This window comes from Podarcis gaigeae (genome assembly GCF_964106915.1).
Source record: "Podarcis gaigeae genome assembly, chromosome: 8".
Classification (NCBI taxonomy): Eukaryota; Metazoa; Chordata; class Lepidosauria; order Squamata; family Lacertidae; genus Podarcis; species Podarcis gaigeae.
Genome location: NC_139684.1, coordinates 17,465,917 through 17,486,854, shown reverse-complemented (window position 1 = coordinate 17,486,854; position 20,938 = coordinate 17,465,917). Strand labels below are relative to the sequence as shown.

The window sequence follows — 20,938 nt, the reverse complement described above, 5'->3', positions numbered from 1 at the left end:
AAGGAGGACGAGATTCCTGTTATTCTTGAACATATTGATTGGCTTTCTTGGTAGGTTAAGCTGCTGGAGAATGCCTTATTGGACTGGGAGAACAATACCCTGAGGAACGATTACCGCCATGTCCAGCCCCTCAATGACCGGATAGTCCAATCGTCTTTCCAAGCCAAGGTTACCAAAGGTACAACTGAGTAGCTTAAGGCCAGCAGGGAGGCAGGCGACAGGAGTGGAGGACTCTAGGCCTTAAAAGCATGAGAAGAGCCTGCTGGATCAGGCCAAAGGCTCATCTAGTCCAGCACCCTGTTCTCACAGTGGCCAGCCACAGGCCCCAGTGGCAAGCAAGACCCGAGCACAAGAGCCTTCTCCCCTAGCATAAGCCTGCCTTATGTTATTGCAGAAAGCACCGCTGAGACTACAGTCGTACCTTGTGTTAGTTTCTGTTTGCCACTGAGCAGCTGCTTAGAGTCACAGGACTCTGTTTACATTCCAGACACATTCCATACTGTTGGAAGTCTCACGGGAGAGGAGACGGATGTGACGATATTGGATTCCTGTTCCTTTGTTCCTTTGTTGTTCAGTTGCTCTCTGCTCTCACAGGGAGAGGATGTATTTTTCTTTGCTCTCTGCGTAGCTTAGTAATAAAGCATAGCATGTAGCCATAAATCTCATCAGTTCTGCTGCTTTGGAAACTCTGCTGATCGGGAATGTGCCTGAGGCCTCATTAAAGGCTCAGGTCGTTAATTATTTGTCGGGGGGCAATTCCGGAGGAAAATGAGCTTTATCAGCTCGGTCGCAGCGGAGATACCGACACCTTGGAAGTCGAACGGAATCCGTTCCGGAAGTCCGTTGGACTTCCAAAACCTTTGGAAAGCAAAGTGTGGCTTCTGATTGGCTGCAGGAAGATCCCCGTCGGATGTTTGGCTTCCAAAAATAGTGCGCAAACCAGAACAGTCACTTCCGGGTTTACGGCCCCTGGGAGCCAAAAACGTCTGAGAACTAAGCTGTTCAAATAATAATAATAATAATAATAATAATAATAATAATAATAATATTTATACCCCGCCCTCCCCAGCCAAGACCGGGCTCAGGGTGGCTAACAACCAAGGTATGACTGTATATAAAAATAAGAAGAGGATTAAGCCTAACTATCATTATCCTTCCATCGCTCCAGAAATGTGTCACCCGTCGACCGTCTCTTCCACACTTGATGAAATACGGACTCAGCTGCAGGCGATGAAGAAGCACGTTCTGGCTATCATGGGGAAACCTGGTAAGAGAATAAGACCTCTTCCCCTCCCCACACCTTGATTATTTAAGGCACATTTTCTGTTCTAAAATTTTGCAAGTTGCTAGGAGACTTCTTATTTATTGGATTTAGGCCCTCCTCTCCAAGGAGCCCAGGGCGCCAAACAGATTTACAAACAAAAACATAGCAAACACATTCTAAAACAGGTTAAAACACTTAAAAATGATAACAACTGAAAAAAACCCCAGTTGCGATTAAAAACATTCTTCTATCCAGTGATCTTCGGGTCACCGGGAATTGCATCCCTCAGCTACTAAATGCCTGGGTGGACAGGAATGTTTTCTTTTTTAAAAAAAAATAAATCAGTTTTACAATATACACTTGAATTTAAACATTAATAATCATAAGCATATAGGATTCCCTGAACCCTTAGATTTCCCTCCACCCCTCCATGGTTTCCATTGTCAAACTTTTTTCTACTGCATCTTATAGTTTCTCCATTTATCTTAAAAATCCATTTTTACCTTAGTTTATCACAAGTGTTAGGGACGCAGGTGGCGCTGTGGGTTAAAGCCTCAGTGCCTAGGGCTTGCCGATCGAAAGGTCGGCGGTTCGAATCCCTGCGGCGGGGTGCGCTCCCGCTGCTCGGTCCCAGCGCCTGCCAACCTAGCAGTTCGAAAGCACCTCCGGGTGCAAGTAGATAAATAGGGACCGCTTACCAGCGGGAAGGTAAACGGCGTTTCCGTGTGCGGCTCTGGCTCGCCAGAGCAGTGATGTCACGCTGGCCACGTGACCCGGAAGTGTCTCCGGACAGCGCTGGCCCCTGGCCTCTTAAGTGAGATGGGCGCACAACCCCAGAGTCTGTCAAGACTGGCCCGTACGGGCAGGGATACCTTTACCTTTACCTTTTATCACAAGTGTTGCTATAATCCTGCCAAAGTTTTTAGTTGTTTACAGTGCTCTCTTAAATAACTTATAAATTTTTCCCATTCCTTGCTAAAGTTTCTATCTCCCTGGTTTCTGATTTTCCTGGTCACTTTTGCCATTTTGGCGTAATCCATCATCTTTATCAGCCACTCGTTCCTGGTGGGGACTTTATCTTCTTTCTATCTCTAGGCCAGTAGCACCCGCGCTACTGTCGTTGCATACATAAATAGTCTTTTCTACTCTTTTGGTATTCCTGCATCTAGAATTCCTAATAGAATAGCTTCTGATTTTTCCACAAACATTCTTTTAATAATAATAATAAAAAATTCAACTCATTATATATCATATCCCAGAATGCTTTGGTTATCCTGCACATTCACCACATGTGGTAGAACGTGCCTTCCTTCTCCTTACACTTCCAACATACATCTGAAGCAGTTCTATACATTTTTGCTAATTTAAAAATGTAAAGGACCCCTGACAGTTAAGTCCAATTGCAGACGACTCTGGTGTTGTGGCTCTCATCTCGCTTTACTGGCCGAGGGAGCTGACGTTTGTCCTCAGACAGTTTTCCGGGTCATGTGGCCAGCATGACTGAACCGCTTCTGGCAAAACCAGAGCAGCGCACGGAAACGCTGTTTACCTTCCCGCTGGAGTGGTACCTATTTATCTACTTGCATTTTTGCCATGCTTTTGAACTGCTAGATTGGCAGGTGCTGGGACCGAGCAATGGGAGCTCACCCTGTCCCGGAGATTCGAACCACCGACCTTCTGATCGGCACGCCCAAGAGGCTCAGTGGTTTAGACTACAGTGCCACCTGCGTCCCTTTTGCTAATTTATTAGGTGTTAAATACCAGCGATACATTATTTTCCTTCAACGTACAGCATGCTGTAAATTTTAGGACAGGAATGTTTTCAAATTCATCCTGAATTCATCCAGCTGCTCACATCCCCTTAAACAAAGGGCAGCGGGTTATGGTTCTTCTGGAAGAGCACCAGCCTATTGCAGAACGAGCAGCTCCGATGGGTTGTCCCAAGTGTCCATTCAAACCCAGCCCACGCCTGAGAGGTTCTGATTGGTTCTTCCAGGTCACATCCCAGTCCACGCCCAAGCTCTTTACTTCTCCCGTGACAACACGGCCAGCTACGCCGAGGTGCGCCCCCTGCAGGCCATGATGCTCAAAACCTTCACGCTTTGCTTCTGGGCCCAGAACTTGAATGAAGGGCGGCAAACGGTCTTCTTCTACTCCACCCCGGAGAGGGACAACGAGCTGGTGGTCACCGTGGGCATCGACGTGGGCGTGTCCATTGGGGGCACCTCGGTGCAGTTCAACTTGCACCGCAAGTCGGAGGAGTGGGTCCACCACTGCGTCACCTGGGCCTCCGACTCGGGCACCGTCAACCTGTGGGTCAACGGAGCCAAGGGCACGGTCAAGAACGTCCAGAGAGGCTACATGATCCAGAGCGGCGGGAAGGCTCTCCTTGGGAAGTACAAGAACCCTGTGATGGACATCTTTGCTAACCCATTTTCTGGTTGGATGAGCCACGTCAACCTCTGGAGCAGCCTCCTGGACAACGATGACGTCCAGGAGCTCACCTTGTGCAAACATGACAACCTGAAGGGGGATATCATATCTTGGGGCGAAACACCCATGACCTTGTGGGGGGGAGTGGTGGTGGATGCTGACACCAGCTGCGGGTGATTCTCGCTGATCAGGCATGAATCCGTGCTGAGAGGTAAAAAAAAAAAACCCTGATTGGTTGGGACGCAAATGTAGTCTTTACTCCCCACCTTTCCTTCAAGATATCCAGATTATAGACTGATTCTCCTTCCACGCCAAGAGCTTCTCTAGGTCTTCTAAGGACTGGGCCAGATCCTTGTGGGGAGACGAGGGGATATTCTCGTTGCAGGAAAATCTCACCATACGATGAGAATGCCCCGTATTTCTTTCATGTTTATTACCAATTATGTCAGCATGGAATGGAAATGAACACAAACTGCAGGAGAGGGCGAGAGGCGGAGAGAAAAAAAACACCTCATTCTGGTTGTACTCGATTTTTTGTTGTTTATGAGATCATGTAGAATTGTCTGCATTTCAGATACTTCTCCCTGCATGGCATGATAATCCCTGTAGAGAGGGACCCTGGGAGAAGTAAAGGTAAATCACCTGTTTGTGCCACATAGAGTCCTCCTTATCAAGACAGTGATGAGAGATAGACAAGGCCTTAGATTAGCTGGCAGGTTTAGCCCTGTGAGGCTAATGTGAGGGGTGGAAAGGAGACCCCCACCCTCTTCCCATCCCCATCAAGTTTGGGTCACATCCTCACCATTCATTGAAAGCTGCCCTTACGTCACTCTCTTCCTCCAGAGAATCTTTGGAGCTGTAGTTTAAGGGTGCTGGGAACTATAGCTCTGCAAGGGGTTTTCTAAACACTTTTGGCACCCTTAACAAACTAGTGTTCCCAGGAATACTTTGGGGGAAGCCATGCCCTGTTAAAAAGCGGTGTAAGAGTGCATTAAATGTATAGTGTGTGATGACTACCTATCTGCCTAAACATTTTGCATGATTCAGAGCCATCCTAGATCCTTGCTTGGCCTGTTCCCTTAAGTCCTGAAAACATATCCTCCAGGAAACAGGCTTTCATATCTGCATGGGTGTCATTGATGCCACATCTGTACTTCATAGGATCCTGGTGTGTGTGTGTGTGTGTGTGTGTGTGTGTGTGTATTGGTGACATTGTTTGTTCCAGCTTTCAAAATAAGCAACTGAATCTTATTTCATGCATGGATAGACATATATACTTCCTGATATATGGTTACTGCCATTTTGTTTCGGAAGGGAAGATTAGCCTGCAGGCGTGATCCTGAGAAAAACCACATTTGAATTTAAATCAGAGAGGTTTACAGACCTCCAAGCATTTATTGGATATATCATCTGGGTGTGATCTGAGTACTGAGTTTAGGTTTATGAAAACAGGAGGACACAGGCCTCTCTTTGAAGCAGAATTATCTGCAAACCCCTTAGGGCTTAACCTCAATCAACTCCACCTGGGAAACTGGAGAGGGGATTAAACCACTGCTGTGTGCATTTCATGGCAAAACAAACATGTTTGGGGTTTTTTGTTTTCTTCTTTGGATCGTAGAGGCAGTACAGCCATGTTATAATGATAATAAAGTATGCACCAGTTAAACCTGGCTTGTCATTCCTGAGTTTTAGCAACACTAAACATCCTTGTGTTTTTTTCAGGCTTTATAAGATGGCTTTTATTTTTTATTTTTTGCTCTATTTACAAAAATAGACAATGATATTTTGTACAAAATGTATCCCCCTTCCAGGGAGATGAAAAATAACAATCCATCAGCAAACAACAAACACAATATCCACTCCTTTTACAAAATTGTCTTTTTAAACACTCTTCCCCTTTGTTCATAGACAAATACTGTTTTGTTGCTTTGTGGGGCAGGTGAGAAACTCATCATACACCTTGAAACCAAGGACGCTTCCAGACTGTCACTATTTTCAAGAGGGATTCAGTCATATACTGGCAAATTCAGGTTGCACCATTATAGTTGCTTGGGAGTGTCTGTAGAACAAATCCACTTCTCTTTTTGCAGTAAGGAAAGTGATGGAGGAAATGAGCTGGAAACTGTGGATTAATACTTGCTGTGATGCAGATTCATTAACCTCTTGCAAACGTATTGAAATGGATGCTTAATAATAGGCAATCCAGAGGCACTTGAAGATCAATCATATATTGTGATTAAACTTGTGTGTCTTGTTATATGAAGTCCAAACAAGCAACAATTAAAAACGGATGGGAGAGGGCAGACAGTGAGTAAACAGAAACCCATAATAAAACTGAGAGATTTAGGTTGAAGCTCAAAACGTACTGGGCAGCAAGATCAACTGAACATGCTGGGACCTAAAATTCTTGAAAAACAAGCATTTGATAGCATTGCCTGGTCCTTAGGACAGCTCGGGTTAATTATGAGAGCCCACCTTCATTGCTGAGACCAGCTGAGCATCCCAATAAATGGAGGGTGCGGCTGAGACCATAGCTGCATCTAGAAAGCCACAGATTCAATCCCAGGCAGCTTCAGATAAGGCTGGGAAAGAGCCCTCTCTATGGAACCCCAGAGACCCATAGCTCAGTGGTAAAGCATCTGCCTTGCACACAGAAGGTCCCAGGTTCAATCCCCCAGCATCTCCTAGTAAAGCTGAGAATATATCCCCTGCCTGAAACCTGAGAGTCACTGCCAGTCAGTGTAGGCAGCACTGATCTAGATGGACCAACAATTTGCCTTGTTTTAAATTAATCCTTTGTTCTGGGGTTGTTGTTTTTTTAAGTATTTAGCACTGGACCAGGAAAAGGGACCCACTCAGGCAGGCCTAATTCACACATAGGTGGTTCACCTGGCTCTGCCACTTCAGGTTGCATGTGGAAAGCTAGCATGTCAACGGCAAGGCTAGGTTTACACTATTCTAATCTGAGCATGCTATAGTTTTCTATGTGAAAGGGGTTTTGGTTTGTTTCCATATATACACACCACCCAGGAGAATCAAGCCTGTTCGGTGTGAGAGAAATTGTTAGTTCTGTTGATACAAAAACCTTCTGCGTTTATCAGTTCTCTCCCATTTCCTTCCTTGGTCCAGAGGTGGCTGGTTCCTGTTGGAGCTGGTAGGGTGTAAGACAGGGAGCTCACCAGCAGATGGAGCCAGAGTAAATGACAGAAAAGCAAACAGCAAAATCTTAAGCCGGTCAGATGGAAGGCATTCAAGGGATACTGCCTTCTAGACTTATTTGCCTGTTCAGCTAAGGCTGAATCAAAATTAGAGCTCCATTAGTGCTTTAATGAAAATCAACATGATTAAAATTAGTGTTTTAGTTATAACCATTATAGCCTGGCAATTGATACCAATGCAGCAGGGGGAGAGCTGAGGTTAAAAACTGTGTCGTAACAGACTCCTTTCACTTCCTTACCGAGCAGAGATAGGTGCCAAAACATCTTGGCCCCGCTGCAAACACACACTCTCCGGCAAGGAATTCAGAATTATTCTGGGCTCACTGTGTCATTTGAGACCTCGTTAGGAACCCCATCAAGCTGGGCGTGGGGGCTTTTAAAGGCTAGAAATGCCAGTGCAGGCATTGGACAGATAGAGTTTCACTTTTTTCCATTGGCAGGGCTCTGTCACATGCCCACCCCATGCAGAGTTAAAATAAGGGCTGCAGCAGATGAAAGGCCTCTGGGTTTGTGTTGCACTAGGGCTGATTGGAGGGGGGGGTAGGTTTGGCGAAGCCCTTTTTGGCTGGGTCAGGTCTTTACCTGCCTGCACCTGACGTCCTACAAGATCTCAGGATTGTATCCAACCGAATTATGCTCAGTGCAGACCCACTGGAATGCATGAATCTAAGGTAGTCATGTTCATTCTCTTTGATGGGTCCAGTAATAAGGCTGTGGGTACGGCTTGGCTGAAATGGTCTTGTGGGTCAATGGCGGAGGGACTGGGGGGCTGTGATAGGGGGTGTCAAAGCCTCAGCCAAAGTCCCTGATTTCCACATGCTCTTGAGGCCCCTTCCAGCTCCTGTGCAGCCTCGCTTGATTATTCTTCGTATCTTTTACAAGGCGCTGAATTTTGGCACGTCCTCCGCCTTTGGCAAAGAGGAATTGCATGCTAGGTGTCTAAAGTCAGTTTATCTTGAGTCACCTCCGAGTACATCCCCAGGTCTGTGCTTCAGTTTGTGGGATGTGAAGGCAGAATAATTGTCTGTTCACCTTACCCCAGTGTAAGCAGCATGGCTTCGTGAGAAGGAAATGCTTCCGCCTGCACTGAAATGCAGAGAGGAAATGCTACATTTCTAAGAGGAAATGGGTCCAGCCATACAGTGAATCTCAGGTCAGACGGATTCACAGCAGCCTAACAACCAAACCCACATCTGCCTGCAGATCACTTTGCCAACATCCTCCAAGCTCAGTTACCGTCTTTGGATACACTTCTGAATTGGGAAGAAGTTCCCCATCTTGGTTCTTCAGAAATATGTTTTGAAGAGGTGAATTATAGGCAAGGCATCCGGAAATGGCAAAGTCTTTGATGCTAGAGAAAGGGCAGTATCTTTTTTGGGGGGTTGCTGGTGGGAGTTTTTGTCCATGTGAGAAGGATGTAGCAAGGAGGGTACCGGAGAACTCAGCTACATGGGATTATTTACACCTCGCCCACGACAATGCGGAGAGGGGGAGGAAATTTGAAGGGTGGCATCTGCCACCAAGGCGGCTGGAGGAGAGCTGGGCTTCAGCCACTCCTAGGCGAGGGACCAGAGGCCTCTTAAAGGGCGCTGTTCCTTTGCGCCTCGGCTTTTTTGCTGTAAGGCTGTGAGATGGTGGCGAAATCCTTCAGCTCCTCTTTGTCCGCCTCCTCTTCGGTGCCGTTCCTCTTTGCCATAATCTGGTTGATTTCCATGAAGGTTTTGTTCTTGGTTTCGGGGACTACCAGGAAGATGTAAATGACGGTGAGCAGGCAGATGCCGCAGAAAATGAGGAAGGAATAGGCCCCGAGTCCTTGCTATATAGAGGAAAAATAAGTGAGAACAGGAGAGGGAGGGAGGGAGAGATGAGATGAGAATGATGAGTTACTGGAAACTGATTTTGTTTTTCATACTCTTTACTCCAGAAGAACCATCACCAGGTTCAAAATGCATGGGGATGTTGGCTCGATTTAGGACCACACTGAGTTGTATGCAGTGCTTGTCTTGCTCAGAGTAGTCCCATTCAGATTAATGGACACAGCAAACGTGGGTCTATTCATTTCAATGGGTCTACATTGAGTTGACAACCCTCTATTGAAGAGAAGCAAATCTCTGTCATGTAACCCCTCCCAGCAGTGGCCCCTGGAAGGTTGCACAGAAAGGAACATGGCCCCCGAGCTGCAAAATATCCCCTTCCCCTCTTGTAACCCAAAGCAGAAAAACTTGACCATTTGATTCTGCTAAAGTCCCCACTACGGTGGGCCCTAGCGAATGTCTACCATTGTCAAAGGCTAGCACTCGCCCTGAGCTACCCAACAGAAAGCATTTAGGGACTTGGAGTAGGGAATTTTGGCAGCATGGCTGGGGTGCCTAGAGTGGCAACCCCAGGGCAATTTGCATAGAAAAGAGTTGGCCTGCACTGCAGCGCCACCACACTAGATGGCCAAAGGGTGGTATTACAGCTGCCAAGCCATCAGGGATCCAGTGATAAGAAGGAGCCAGGAGGGTCCCAATCTGATCCTTACAAAAGTGGAGGCTTCTGGGCTGGCTAAATCAGAGTAATGATCTGAAGGCTGCCCCGAAGAGAAACATATTTGCTGCCCCTGTATAAAACTGAATCGCCTTAAGCAGAAATGTTAAGAATCCGCAACTTCCTTACATCCATGTATTGGAAGACCAGACCCACTGTGAAGTTTGAAAGCCAGTGAACAGAGCCTCCAACCATGAATGCCGCTGGGCGAGATGACTGGAGGAACATCTCAATTATCATCACACTCGGAATCGGGCCTGGGAGAAGGGAGAAAGGGATAGTTATTTATTATCAAGTGTAAGGACATAAGAAAGGCCTGCTGGATCAAGCCAGTGGCCCAGGTGGTCCAGCATCCTGTTCTCACAAGCAAGCAGGATTCAAACACAAGAGCCCTCTCCCCTCCCATGGTCTCCAGCAGCTGGTATTCAGAAACTTGACTGCTTCCAACTGTAGAGGCAGGGCATAGTCATCATGGCTAGTAGCCATGAATAGCTATCTCCTCCAGGAATTTCTCTCAAAGCCATCCAAGTTGGTGGCCATCACTGCTTCCTTTGGAAGGGAGCTCCATAGTTTAACAATGTGAAGAAGGACTTCCTTTTATCTGTCTTGAATCGTCCAAAATTCAATTCCCTTAATTGTTTTGGTGACCCTTTTCTGAACCTTTTCCAACTCTACAATATCCTTTTTGAGGCGAGGTTGTTCCATAGATTTGTACAAGGGTGTTACGATATTGCTTTACATTTGTGAATTGTTTCCAATGAAGCACTTCAAAGCAATTTCACAATAAACAGGAAGCTGCCTTTTACTGAATTGGACCATTGGTCCACCTAGCTCAGAACTGTCTAGACCAAACTTTCTTCAAGGAGGGCCAGATTTGATGAAGTGAAGGGCCGTGAGGGCTGACCAAAGGACCAACCAAAATTGTTGTCCTTTTTTTTAGGGTTGAAGTTGTTGAGCTTTTACCCCAGGAAATAAACTGCCTCAGGGGCAGGATTAAATCGACCAGGGGGCCGGATTAGGCCCCCAAACGGACTTTGGACATGCTTGGTCTACACTGACTGGTAGCATCTCTCCAGGGCTTCAGGCAGAGGTCTCTCCCAGCCCCACCTGGAGATGATGATGACGACGACTCTGCTGGGGATTGAACCTGGGACCTTCTGCATGCAAAGCAGATGCTCTACCACTAAGCTACAGCCCTTCCCTTAAGATACAGGGACATAGGAAGCTGCCTTATACAGAGTCAGACCATTGGTGCATCTAGCTCAGTGTTATCTGCACCATCTGGCAGGAGCTCCTGGGGTTTCCAGACAGGAGTTTCCCCCAGCCTGAGGTGCAAAGGATTGAATGAGCAAGGGAAATGATTATTAAAGATAATGATTCACACCACCAATGATACTACAGTGGTACCTCGGGTTAAGTACTCAATTTGTTCCAGAGGTCCGTACTTAACCTGAAACTGTTCTTAACCTGAAGCACCACTTTAGCTAATGGGGCCTCCTGCTGCCGCCGTGCCGCCGGAGCACGATTTCTGTTCTCATCCTGAAGCAAAGTTCTTAACCTGAAGCACTATTTCTGGGTTAGCGGAGTCTGTAACCTGAAGCGTATGTAACCCGAGGTACCACTGTATAGAGATGTAAGGAAACCATTCATTTTTCTGAGCATACTTACTGGCTCCGATAGCGTGTCCAATGACATAGGCGATAACGCAGGCTATACTCAAATAGGGCATCCCGTTGATGTGCTGTTGAGGAATTGGGTTGCTGTTTAGAGCCATTTCTCAGTTTCTCTGTTGAGGCGTCAACAGTGAAACAAGAAGAACAATCGAACATCAGTGAAGGTTGGTGCCTGTTGTGCGGAAGGCAGGGAGCCCGACAGTAGGGGGAGCCAGAGCTCAACGACTGGCTGACCCAAGAAGCAATAACAGGCAGAGCTAACCACTTCTCCCCACATCCTCCTCTTTCCTACTGATTTCTAGAAGGGCAAGACTGTGAATAGGGAGCAGGAAGGTGACAGGCAGGGCCAACCTTTTTGGCTGACAGATGAAGTACAAACACTCTAGATAATAATACACAGGACCTCAATATCTTAAGGCTTTGCCTCTCTGCATACAAACTGACCCGGATCCTGTGTTTATCATATGAGGCCCTTCTCTATGTCCCCAATGCCATAGAGGTTCGGAGCAGAGCTGTCAACCTTCCCTTTTTTTGGGCGGGAAATTCCCTTATTCCAGCGCCCTTTCCCGCTGCTATGCCGGATTGTTAGATATCCTGTAGACTGTCCCTGGGACAGGTGAGGCTGCTGACCCCTTATTTTCAAATTTGAAAGTTGACAGCTATGGTTCAGAGGCTGGCAACAAGAGAACGGGCCTTTTCTGTGGTGGCCCCCCACTTTGGAATGCTCTCCTCAGAGAGGCTTGCCCGGTGCCATCATTGCATGTCTTTAGGCGCCAGGCAAAAGCATTCCTCTTTACCCAGGCCTATGGCTATTAAATAATCTATGGCCTGTGAAAGGGTGGAGGAGAGGACTGTTATTATGCTTCACAGTGGTTGGTACTTGCATGTTTTACATGCAGAAAATCTTGGTGAGGACAGCTGCCCCTCGCCCCTGCCCAGGCAAAGATGTTCACTAAACGCACCTTGAGATTCAGAGCCACCGTTAGCACGGCACAGGCGACACAGCAGATCCCAAAACCGGCCAGAAGCAGAATTCTGCGCCCTAAGGACTCGACAATAAAGACCTAGAAGATAGGGAGGAAGAGAGCAGCCTGTAAATTTGTGTGCAAGGGATTAATTCAGGGGCCTTTTGGTGGTGGCACCACAGCTATGGAATTCTTACAACAGGAGATTCAAGACAAGCTCCCTACATTCTCATTTTTTGAGTCCAACGGGGCTTTTCGTGTTGGATCTCTGCAGTTTTCACACTTTACAAACTATTTTATGCAGCTGTAGGGAGTTTTGATCCTTTTAACTGCTGCTATTAGTTCATATGTACATATTTTACTGCTTTAAATGGGTTTATTTTTATTTACGTATTTATTCCTAAAAGTGAATTTGAAATGAAATGATTTATTTCATAAAATTTTGACTGTAAAAAGCAGAACAAAACAATAAAATTATTGGTAAGAACGATAAAAAAAACTACCGTATTTTTCACTCTATAAGACGCACCAGACCACAAGACGCACCTAGTTTTTGGAGGAGGAAAACAAGAAAAAAAATATTCTGAATCTCAGAAGCCAGAACAGCAAGAGGAATCGCTGCGCAGTGAAAGCAGCAATCCCTCTTGCTGTTCTGGCTTCTGGGATAGCTGCGCAGCCTGCATTCGCTCCATAAGACGCACACACATTTACCCTTACTTTTTAGGAGGGAAAAAGTGAGTCTTATAGGTAAAAAAATATGGTATTTTAAACGTTCAAAAAATCAAAACCAGCAAAAAACCCTAAAAAACACACCAGCGTTCTAGATATCTGGGTAAGCTTGACAAAACAAAAATGTTTTTAACAGGCACAAAAAAGAGCCCAGTGAAGGCGCATGCATAATTATCAATAGCCAGGGAGTTGTGAGGTGCTAATAAACAAGTTTTCACTACTTGTTTTTCACTACTTGTTTTTCAACCTGTTCTTTAAGTGATCATTTTAGTAGCATGACTATAACAAAAGCAGCTTAATCCCCACTACAGGAATATTTACTATTTTGCTTAGATAAAAGGAGAGTATTAAAATGTTAAAAGCATTCATACATGCATGCATTGATTAATTAATTAATAAGGTTAAATTAAAAGCTTATCAGAGGAGCAGTTTGAAGGAGCTGTTTGTTGGCTGCCACCTTGAAACCCCTTTCTTGATAATGTTAATATTTCTTGCTTCCAGGTTGTTACCATCAATATAAACTTTATTAAATAAATTGATAATAATAAAAAGCTTCCCCACCACACACAGGTCGAGCACCTAACCCAGCTCTGGTGCTTAACAACAACAACAACAACAACAACAACAACAACAACAACAAATCAACATGGTAAGCCGTACCGCTAACAACGTCATCACGACGTTGACAGCCCCTGTCCCCACAGTCACGAACTGCACATCGTTTTCCTCCACACCTGAGCTCCTATAGATACTGTCAGCATAGTAGTAAACCTGGAGTTGGATGAAAGACAAACAAGCAACCGAAATTCAGTCATGCCCACAAGCGGGAAAGCGTTGAACGTCAGAAGAGTGCTGAGATGGATCGGCCCAATGGAATCACGGAATGGTAAGAGTCGGAACGGGACCTCCAAGGGTCATCCAGTCCAACCCCCTGCAATGCAGGAATAGTCCAGCGTCCTGTTCTCACCGTAGCTGAACACATGGCTGTGGAAAACCCGCAAGCAGGACTTGAGCAGCAGAAGAGCTCTCTGCTCTCCTCCAGTTTTCAGCAACAGCTGTTCAGAGGCATCACTGCTAGCCTTAACCTCTGTAAATTTGTCCGATTCTCTTGCAAGAAGCGAATGGTAAGAACATGGGTAGAGCCCTCCTGGATCAAACCAAAGGAGCATCTAGTCCAACATCCTGGGGCCAACCGGATGCCCCTATGGGAATAAAATAATAATAATAATTTATTTATACCCTGCCCTTCCCGGTTCAAAAACCAGGCTCAGGGCGGATAACAACAAATTTAAAACACTTAATTGTAAAAGCAGCATAACATACAGTATAAAATACAGGCTGTGCCTGATCCAACAGGCTCCTTATGTTCTTAAGCATCCATCATTAGACATTATGGGAATCCGGGTGCTAGGCTTAGATAGGCCTCTTTGGTCTGTTCTGGCAAGGTACCGTATTTTTCGCTCTATAGGACGCACCAGATGATAGGATGCACCTAGTTTGGCAGGGAGGAAACAAGAAAATAAAAATTCTGAATCCCAGAAGCCAGAACAGCAAGAGGGATCCGGCTTCTGGGATAGCCTCTTGCTGTTCTGGCTTCTGGGATAGCCGCTTCGCGGGGCTATCCAAAAGCCAGAATAGCTAGATGGAGCGCTGCACAGCTCTCCCGGCTTCAGCAAAAGGAACCTGAAGGCTGCGGAGCGCAGCGGGAACTCGCACTGCGCTCCAAAGGCTTCAGTCAGCTATCCCTGAAGCCTGGAGAGCGAGAGGGGTCGGTGCACACCGACCCCTCTCGCTCTCCAGGCTTCAGCGAAAGCAACGCTAAGCCTCTGGAGTGCGGAGGGAGCGCTCCCTCTGTGCTTTGGTGGCTTTGCGTTGCTTTCGCTGAAGCCAAGGAGCCTGCATTCGCTCCATAGGACACACACACATTTGGCCTTAATTTTTGGAGGGGAAAAAGTGTGTCCTATAGAGCGAAAAATACGGCACCTCTGCAAAGGAAGAAGCGTGATGCATAGCCCAGAGTCAGGAGACACGGTGATGTTGCTCTTAGATCCCCTTCTAGTGAGGTGGATCACACCCAACTTATGGTCAAGTGTTTTACTTGGGATGCTGGTTTACTTACGGCGTTAATCCCGGAGAGCTGCTGCCCCGCCATCATCACGATGATGGAGATGAGCTGCCAGCGGAGGCCTCGGTAGGTGAAGAGGGTCAGCACGGACATCCGCCCCTCGGCTTTCTCCGCCTGGTCCTCCAGGCGCATCTCCTCCATCTCCTCCTCTACGTCATCCCAGCCCCTCAGCTTCTTCAGGGCTGGATGGGGAGAAGGAAGGAAGAAAGGAAGGTCACCAAGGCGGCAGAAAAGACTGGAGGGGCTTTGCCTGCAGCCCACGCCACTCACAAGGTTTCTCATTCATTAACAACAGCGGTTCCTAAACTTTTATGGGTCCTCGGTTCCATAGACCCAAGCCCAGTGCCATCCTGCCTGGCTACTCTATAAAAGGCATTACAGTGGTACCTCGGGTTACATACGCTTCAGGTTACATACGCTTCAGGTTACAGACTCCGCTAACCCAGAAATAGTACCTTGGGTTAAGAACTTTGCTTCAGGTTTTATCATATGTGGTGGGAATGTAAGAAAGTGAAAGACTTTTCTGGGAAAAAATATATAATGAATTGAAGAAGATTCTAAAATATACATTTATAAAGAAACCAGAAGTCTTTCTGTTAGGGAAATTAGGAAACGAGATAAAAAGAAAAGATTGTAAATTTTTTCAATATGCAGTAACAGCAGCAAGAGTGTTACTGGCCCAGAAATGGAAACAGCAAGAAATACCGACTGTGGAAGAATGGAGAATGAAGTTGTTGGACTATGCGGAGCTGGACAAATTGACAGGAAAGATTAGATACTTAAGAGACCAAAAGTTCATCGAGGACTGGGGGAAATTTGTGGAATATCTGGAACATATAAGTGAGGGACAGATAACGCTAATGGGATTTAAAGAAGCACTGTGAAAGACTAAGAAATATTGTCTAAAGGGAATAGAAAGAAAGATATAAACAATGTCAATACAAAATTAAGAAATGCGTAACTTGAATTATAACTACGGATGATTTATGGATAAGCTGGAGGAAGTCCTGAAAAGGAATATGTTGTGAAATTTTGATGTGAAACTAATATGCTTTTTTTGTTTTTTCTTTTGATGTAAATTAATAAAAATTCATTAAAAAAAAAAAAGAACTTTGCTTCAGGATGAGAACAGAAATCGTGCTCCGGCGGCGCAGCAGCAGCAGGAGGCCCCATTAGCTAAAGTGGTGCTTCAGGTTAAGAACAGTTTCAGGTTAAGAACGGACCTCCAGAACGAATTAAGTACTTAACCTGAGGTACCACTGTATTCAGAATAGCGGTCTGCACAACCCACTAAGGAAGACAGTAACACGATAACATTTAAAACAGTAATGATCAATAAAACAGTAACGATCAATAAAATATTTGAGGGAGTCGGGCACCCCCGAAGTTGACAGGCGTCGACATTCAAATGATGTGCGTGAATTATGTAGGGCAGGGCTTACCTGCCCCCTCTCCAATATTTTATCCAAGTTGGCACCCCTGGTAATGATTAATCGCACATTTATTCACAATCCAATTAAAACTAGTTCAATTAATTCAACAAAAATAGATGGACTTGATCCAGTGATTCAAAGGCTGTTAGTAAGTTACACCTCCAGCACCCTCCAGGCAATCCCACTTCTCCCCCCCCCCGGGGGGGGGAGTAATGCCCCCTTTGGAAAACCACTGTCATTTCTTTCTGTAGAAGTTTTGGGATACAACTCCCATCAGCACCTGCAGGCATCAACAGGAGCTGGAGTTCAGCATCAGGCCACAGGAGATAGCTTTGGTTTGACCAGCAAGAAGATATCCTACCATTCTCAGAGACAGGATATAGCTTAGGGGCCCACTCTCTTGGGGGCGCCAAAATTTTTTAAAGGAAAAAAAACTGGATGTACATTTCCAAAATACAGTGGTACCTCGGGTTAAGTACTTAATTCATTCCGGAGGTCTGTTCTTAACCTGAGACTGTTCCTAACCTGAAGCACCACTTTAGGTAATGGGGCCTTCTGCTGCCGTCGTGCCGCCAGAGCCCGATTTCTGTTCTTATCCTGAAGCAAAGTTCTTAACCTAAAGCACTATTTCTAGGTTAGCGGAGTGTGTAACCTGAAGCGTATGTAACCTGAAGCGTATGTAACCCGAGGTACCACTGTATAAGACAAAAAACAAATAAAATAAAACCTACACACAGCAACAGTGTTTTGTGTTGTGTAGGCTCCTATGATGTAAGTAATGTTCCCCGCCTGCTAGCCTGCTCCCTAAAATATCACTGGTATGCTCATTTCTGTATATAGGGTGCCTACATTCTGCATGGACTGGTTGCATGACAACATGTGCAAATGGCTTTAGATACCTATTAGGGCCATAAATTACCATATAGCATATATCCAACACAAAAAACAGCGGCAATTTTTTTCTTGACAAAGGACAGCGGGAAATATAAAGGTCCCCGTTACCTTCAGTAGCTTAGGGCCTCCCCCCATTTGAGATTGTATCTTATAAGTAGGTGTTTTACCTTCTTTGGCACTCGCTTCATCTCCCTTCTGGATCAGCAGGTACCTGGGACTTTCAGGGAAAAAGGGAAGCAGGAAAAGCTGCAGTACTGCAGGGATCCCAGTTAGACCCAACAGAATTGGCCAGCCTGCAATATGAGAAAAAAAGAGAAATGTTGCTATGCCTGCAACAGGATAAGACACATGAGAAGAGCTTGCTGGATCAGGCCAAAGGTAAAAAGGTAATAAAACAAACAAACAAAGGACCCCGGGGCAGCTAAGTCCAGGCAAAGGTGACTATGAGGTTGTGGCACTCATCTCGCTTTCAGGCCGAGGGAGCCGGCATTTGTCCACAGACAGCTTTCCGGGTCATGTGGCCAGCAGAACTGAACTGCTTCTGGCTCAACGGGACACTGTGACGGAAACTAGAGTGCACGGAAATGCCGTTTACCTTCCCGCTGCAGCGGTACCTATTTATCTACTTGCACTGGTGTGCTTTTGAACTGCTAGGTTGGCAGGAGCTGGGAAAGAGCAACGGCAGCTCATCCCATTGCGTGGATTCGGACCGCCGACCTTCTGATTGGCAAGCCCAAGAGGCTCAGTGGTTTAGACCACAGTGTCACCCGCATCACCCTGTTCCCACAGCGGCCAAACCAGATGCCTATTATGGGAAGCCCTCTTGCCTTGGGTGCAGTGGAGGAAGAACATGGCCACTGTGGCTATTAGCAGTCTAGAGACTTGACCTCCTGCAATGTGTCTAATCCTCTCTCAAAGGCATTCTGATTGGTGGTCCCTGTTGCCTCCTGCAGAAGCCAATTCCACAGTTTAACTATGTGCTGCGCAAGTCAGTCATCTATTTTTATTTCCATTTATTTATTAGCCTTCTATACCACCCTTCATCATAATATCTCAGGGTAGTTCACAAGATAATAATAGCAGCCTGTTGGACACAGGAAGCTCTCTTAAACTGAGTCAGGTCATAGGTCCATTGAGGTCAGTATTGTCTACACTGGCAGGCAGTAATTCCAGGGCTTTGGGCATTTAGAGGCTTATGCTTATGCCGGTGGAGGCAGAATGCAGGTCATTGTGGCTAGTAGCTGTATGCAGCTTTGCCCTCCACAAATTTATTCAATCCCCCCACATTCTGCAACTATTTTCACTCTATTTTCCCTCCTCCCTCCCTATCCCTTTCCTCTTTTGTGTCATGTCTTTCAGATTGCAATTCTGGGAACCAGGTAGCTTGTCTTGTTGTTGTTTTTTTTTAATGCAAGCAGTTCCGGGAGCCTCTTTGACTGAAGAGCAGGGGTGTTTTTTTATTTTTAAAAAAGCCTCTCTAAACAGATAAATAGGGACGCAGGTGGCGCTGTGGGTTAAACCACAGAGCCTAGGACTTGCCGATCAGAAGGTCAGCGGTTCGAATCCCCGCAACGGGGTGAGCTCCGGTTGCTCAGTCCCTGCTCCTGCCAACCTAGCAGTTCGAAAGCACGTCAAAGTGCAAGTAGATAAATAGGTACCACTCTGGTGGGAAGGTAAATGGCATTTCCATGCGCTGCTCTGGTTCGCCAGAAGCGGCTTAGTCATGCTGGCCACATGACCCGGAAGCTGTACGCCTGGTCCCTTGGCCAATAAAGCGAGATGAGTGCTGCAACCCCAGAGTCGGTCACGACTGGACCTAATGGTCAGGGGTCCTTTACCTTTAAACAGATAAATAAAATGCTATTGGAGCAGGAAATTTGACGCATTCCTCATTTACCTTCTGTGCTTCCGAGGATCATCCGCATGCCCAGAATCTGAGCAGCGAGGATCCCGATGGTGATGAAGAGCTGCGGGACCACTCCCACGGCCCCCCTTAGGTTTTTGGGAGACAGCTCTCCAAGGTACATGGGGACAACGTTGGAAGACAAGCCTGGTGGAAAAGACAGCAAGACAAATACAGATGAATCTGGGAACGGCAACAAAAGGGTGCAGCGTATCTGAACCTACCCCAGAGGAACGGTCTGGATAGAGGTCCCAGAAAGGAAGGCCTTCTTAAGAAGGTATCTTAAGACAGGTGCTCAGGTGCTCTGCTGTGCTCACCTGCACAGATGCCAATGATGATCTGACAGACGATGATCACTTCGAAAGTCTTTGCCACCTTGGAGGCTCCCATGAGAATTGCAGGGATGATGGAGAAGACATTGTTGATCAGTAAGGTGCCCTTTCTGGGGAGGGAGGGAGGTGTGGGATAACCAATCTCATATAACCAACATGCTTAAGTTAATGGTTAATGCTATAGTAGAGTAAGCTGTCCTGCCATGCTTAGCCTGGGTCACTTCCCCTCACCTTGAGAGGAAACACCGTATTTCTCGCTCTATAAGATGCACTTTTCTCCTAAAAAGTAAAGGGAAATGTGTGTGCATCTTATGGAGTGAATGCAGGCTGCGCAGCTATCGCTGAAGCCAGGAGAGCAAGAGGGATTGGCGCGCACCAATCCCTCTTGCTCAGGAGGAGGTGCGCACCGATCCCTCTCACTCTCCTGGCTTCAGGGATAGCCGCACGAAGCCTCTTCAGGGCAACGGGAGGAACACTCCCCCAGCCCTGAAGAGGCGTGCATGGCTATCCCAGAAGCCAGAACAGCAAGAGGGATCGCTGCTTTCGCTGCGCAGCAAACCCTCTTGCTGTTCTGACTTTGCTTTGCTGGAGAGGTGCTGCACAGCTTTCCCTCTCTGCCCAGCGCCCCTTCAGCAAAGTGGGAGGAGAAACAGAGCCCCTTCCATTTCTCCTCCCGCTTTGCTGGAGAGGTGCTGCGCAGAGAGGGAGAGAATATTTTTTTTCTTGTTCTCCTCCTCTAAAACTAGATGCGTCTTATGGTCGGTGCGTCTTATAGAGCAAAAAATACGGTAGGTAAGCAATCCTTTGTTCTTCCCCTGTCTACCTGAGAAGCTCAGCTTGGGAAGAGGTTTGAGCTGGTTGCTCCAGCTCAACCGCATGGCTCTCACAAGCCACTCTTGAATTCCTCTACCAATATTTGGAACTTTTGCAGCAGAGTCCGACAACAAGAATCTGGTGCGGTCCCCAGGACTGTTTCAATCAGTCATAATAAAAAGTCAGAAATGGCACTCATGCAGAGACAGGAGCAGGAGAGAGACTCCTTTCTGGCTGGTGCTCCCAGGAGCCATGGGAAGTTGTAATCCCTTCAGGGCAACAACATCTAGAAGGCCCTATCCTGGCTGCCCTTGCTTTGCACCCCCCTCTGCATCACACCACAACCAGCAATGTGAGCCAGAATCACGCTTTTCTTACCTGCCGCATTTGTTCACCATGGGGCCAACCAAAAGCGACCCAAAGAACCCTCCAAGTGGGAAGAAAGACACTGTGATCGACCAGAGGGCTGTTATCATGTCCTTGCTCATGTATTCCCCATTCCTTTCATAGTAGGTTTCGTTGTAAAAAGCTTTCATGAACTGGAAGAAGAGAGGTATAACAGGTTCATTAACAATGCCCTCTTCTAAGTAAGCCAAGAACAGGGAACCTGAAGATTTCCGGATGTTG

General features: G+C 46.5%; 2 protein-coding genes across 5 annotated transcripts in view; one reads left to right on the top strand and one right to left on the bottom strand.

Moving 5' to 3' along the window:
- CA6 (carbonic anhydrase 6) overlaps window positions 1-5,363 on the top strand; it is a 31,584-nt gene extending 26,221 nt beyond the window's left edge. For all 3 annotated transcript variants that reach the window (XM_083752677.1, XM_083752675.1, XM_083752676.1), the window contains exons 8-10: window positions 55-178; window positions 1,169-1,267; window positions 3,261-5,363. In XM_083752677.1, the coding sequence (XP_083608803.1) occupies window positions 55-178; window positions 1,169-1,267; window positions 3,261-3,874 (837 nt within the window). In that variant the 3' untranslated portion in view covers window positions 3,875-5,363. The remainder of the gene's footprint in view (window positions 1-54; window positions 179-1,168; window positions 1,268-3,260) is intronic.
- A 1,678-nt stretch (window positions 5,364-7,041) lies between these two features.
- Window positions 7,042-20,938, bottom strand: part of LOC310850761 (solute carrier family 2, facilitated glucose transporter member 5-like) — a 36,691-nt gene continuing 22,794 nt past the window's right edge. For both annotated transcript variants that reach the window (XM_083752673.1, XM_083752672.1), the window contains exons 3-12: window positions 20,690-20,850; window positions 19,484-19,608; window positions 19,161-19,313; window positions 17,431-17,556; window positions 14,931-15,118; window positions 13,472-13,582; window positions 12,080-12,181; window positions 11,113-11,185; window positions 9,574-9,701; window positions 7,042-8,731 (exon numbers count right to left, since the gene is read on the bottom strand). In XM_083752673.1, the coding sequence (XP_083608799.1) occupies window positions 8,495-8,731; window positions 9,574-9,701; window positions 11,113-11,185; window positions 12,080-12,181; window positions 13,472-13,582; window positions 14,931-15,118; window positions 17,431-17,556; window positions 19,161-19,313; window positions 19,484-19,608; window positions 20,690-20,850 (1,404 nt within the window). In that variant the 3' untranslated portion in view covers window positions 7,042-8,494. The remainder of the gene's footprint in view (window positions 8,732-9,573; window positions 9,702-11,112; window positions 11,186-12,079; window positions 12,182-13,471; window positions 13,583-14,930; window positions 15,119-17,430; window positions 17,557-19,160; window positions 19,314-19,483; window positions 19,609-20,689; window positions 20,851-20,938) is intronic.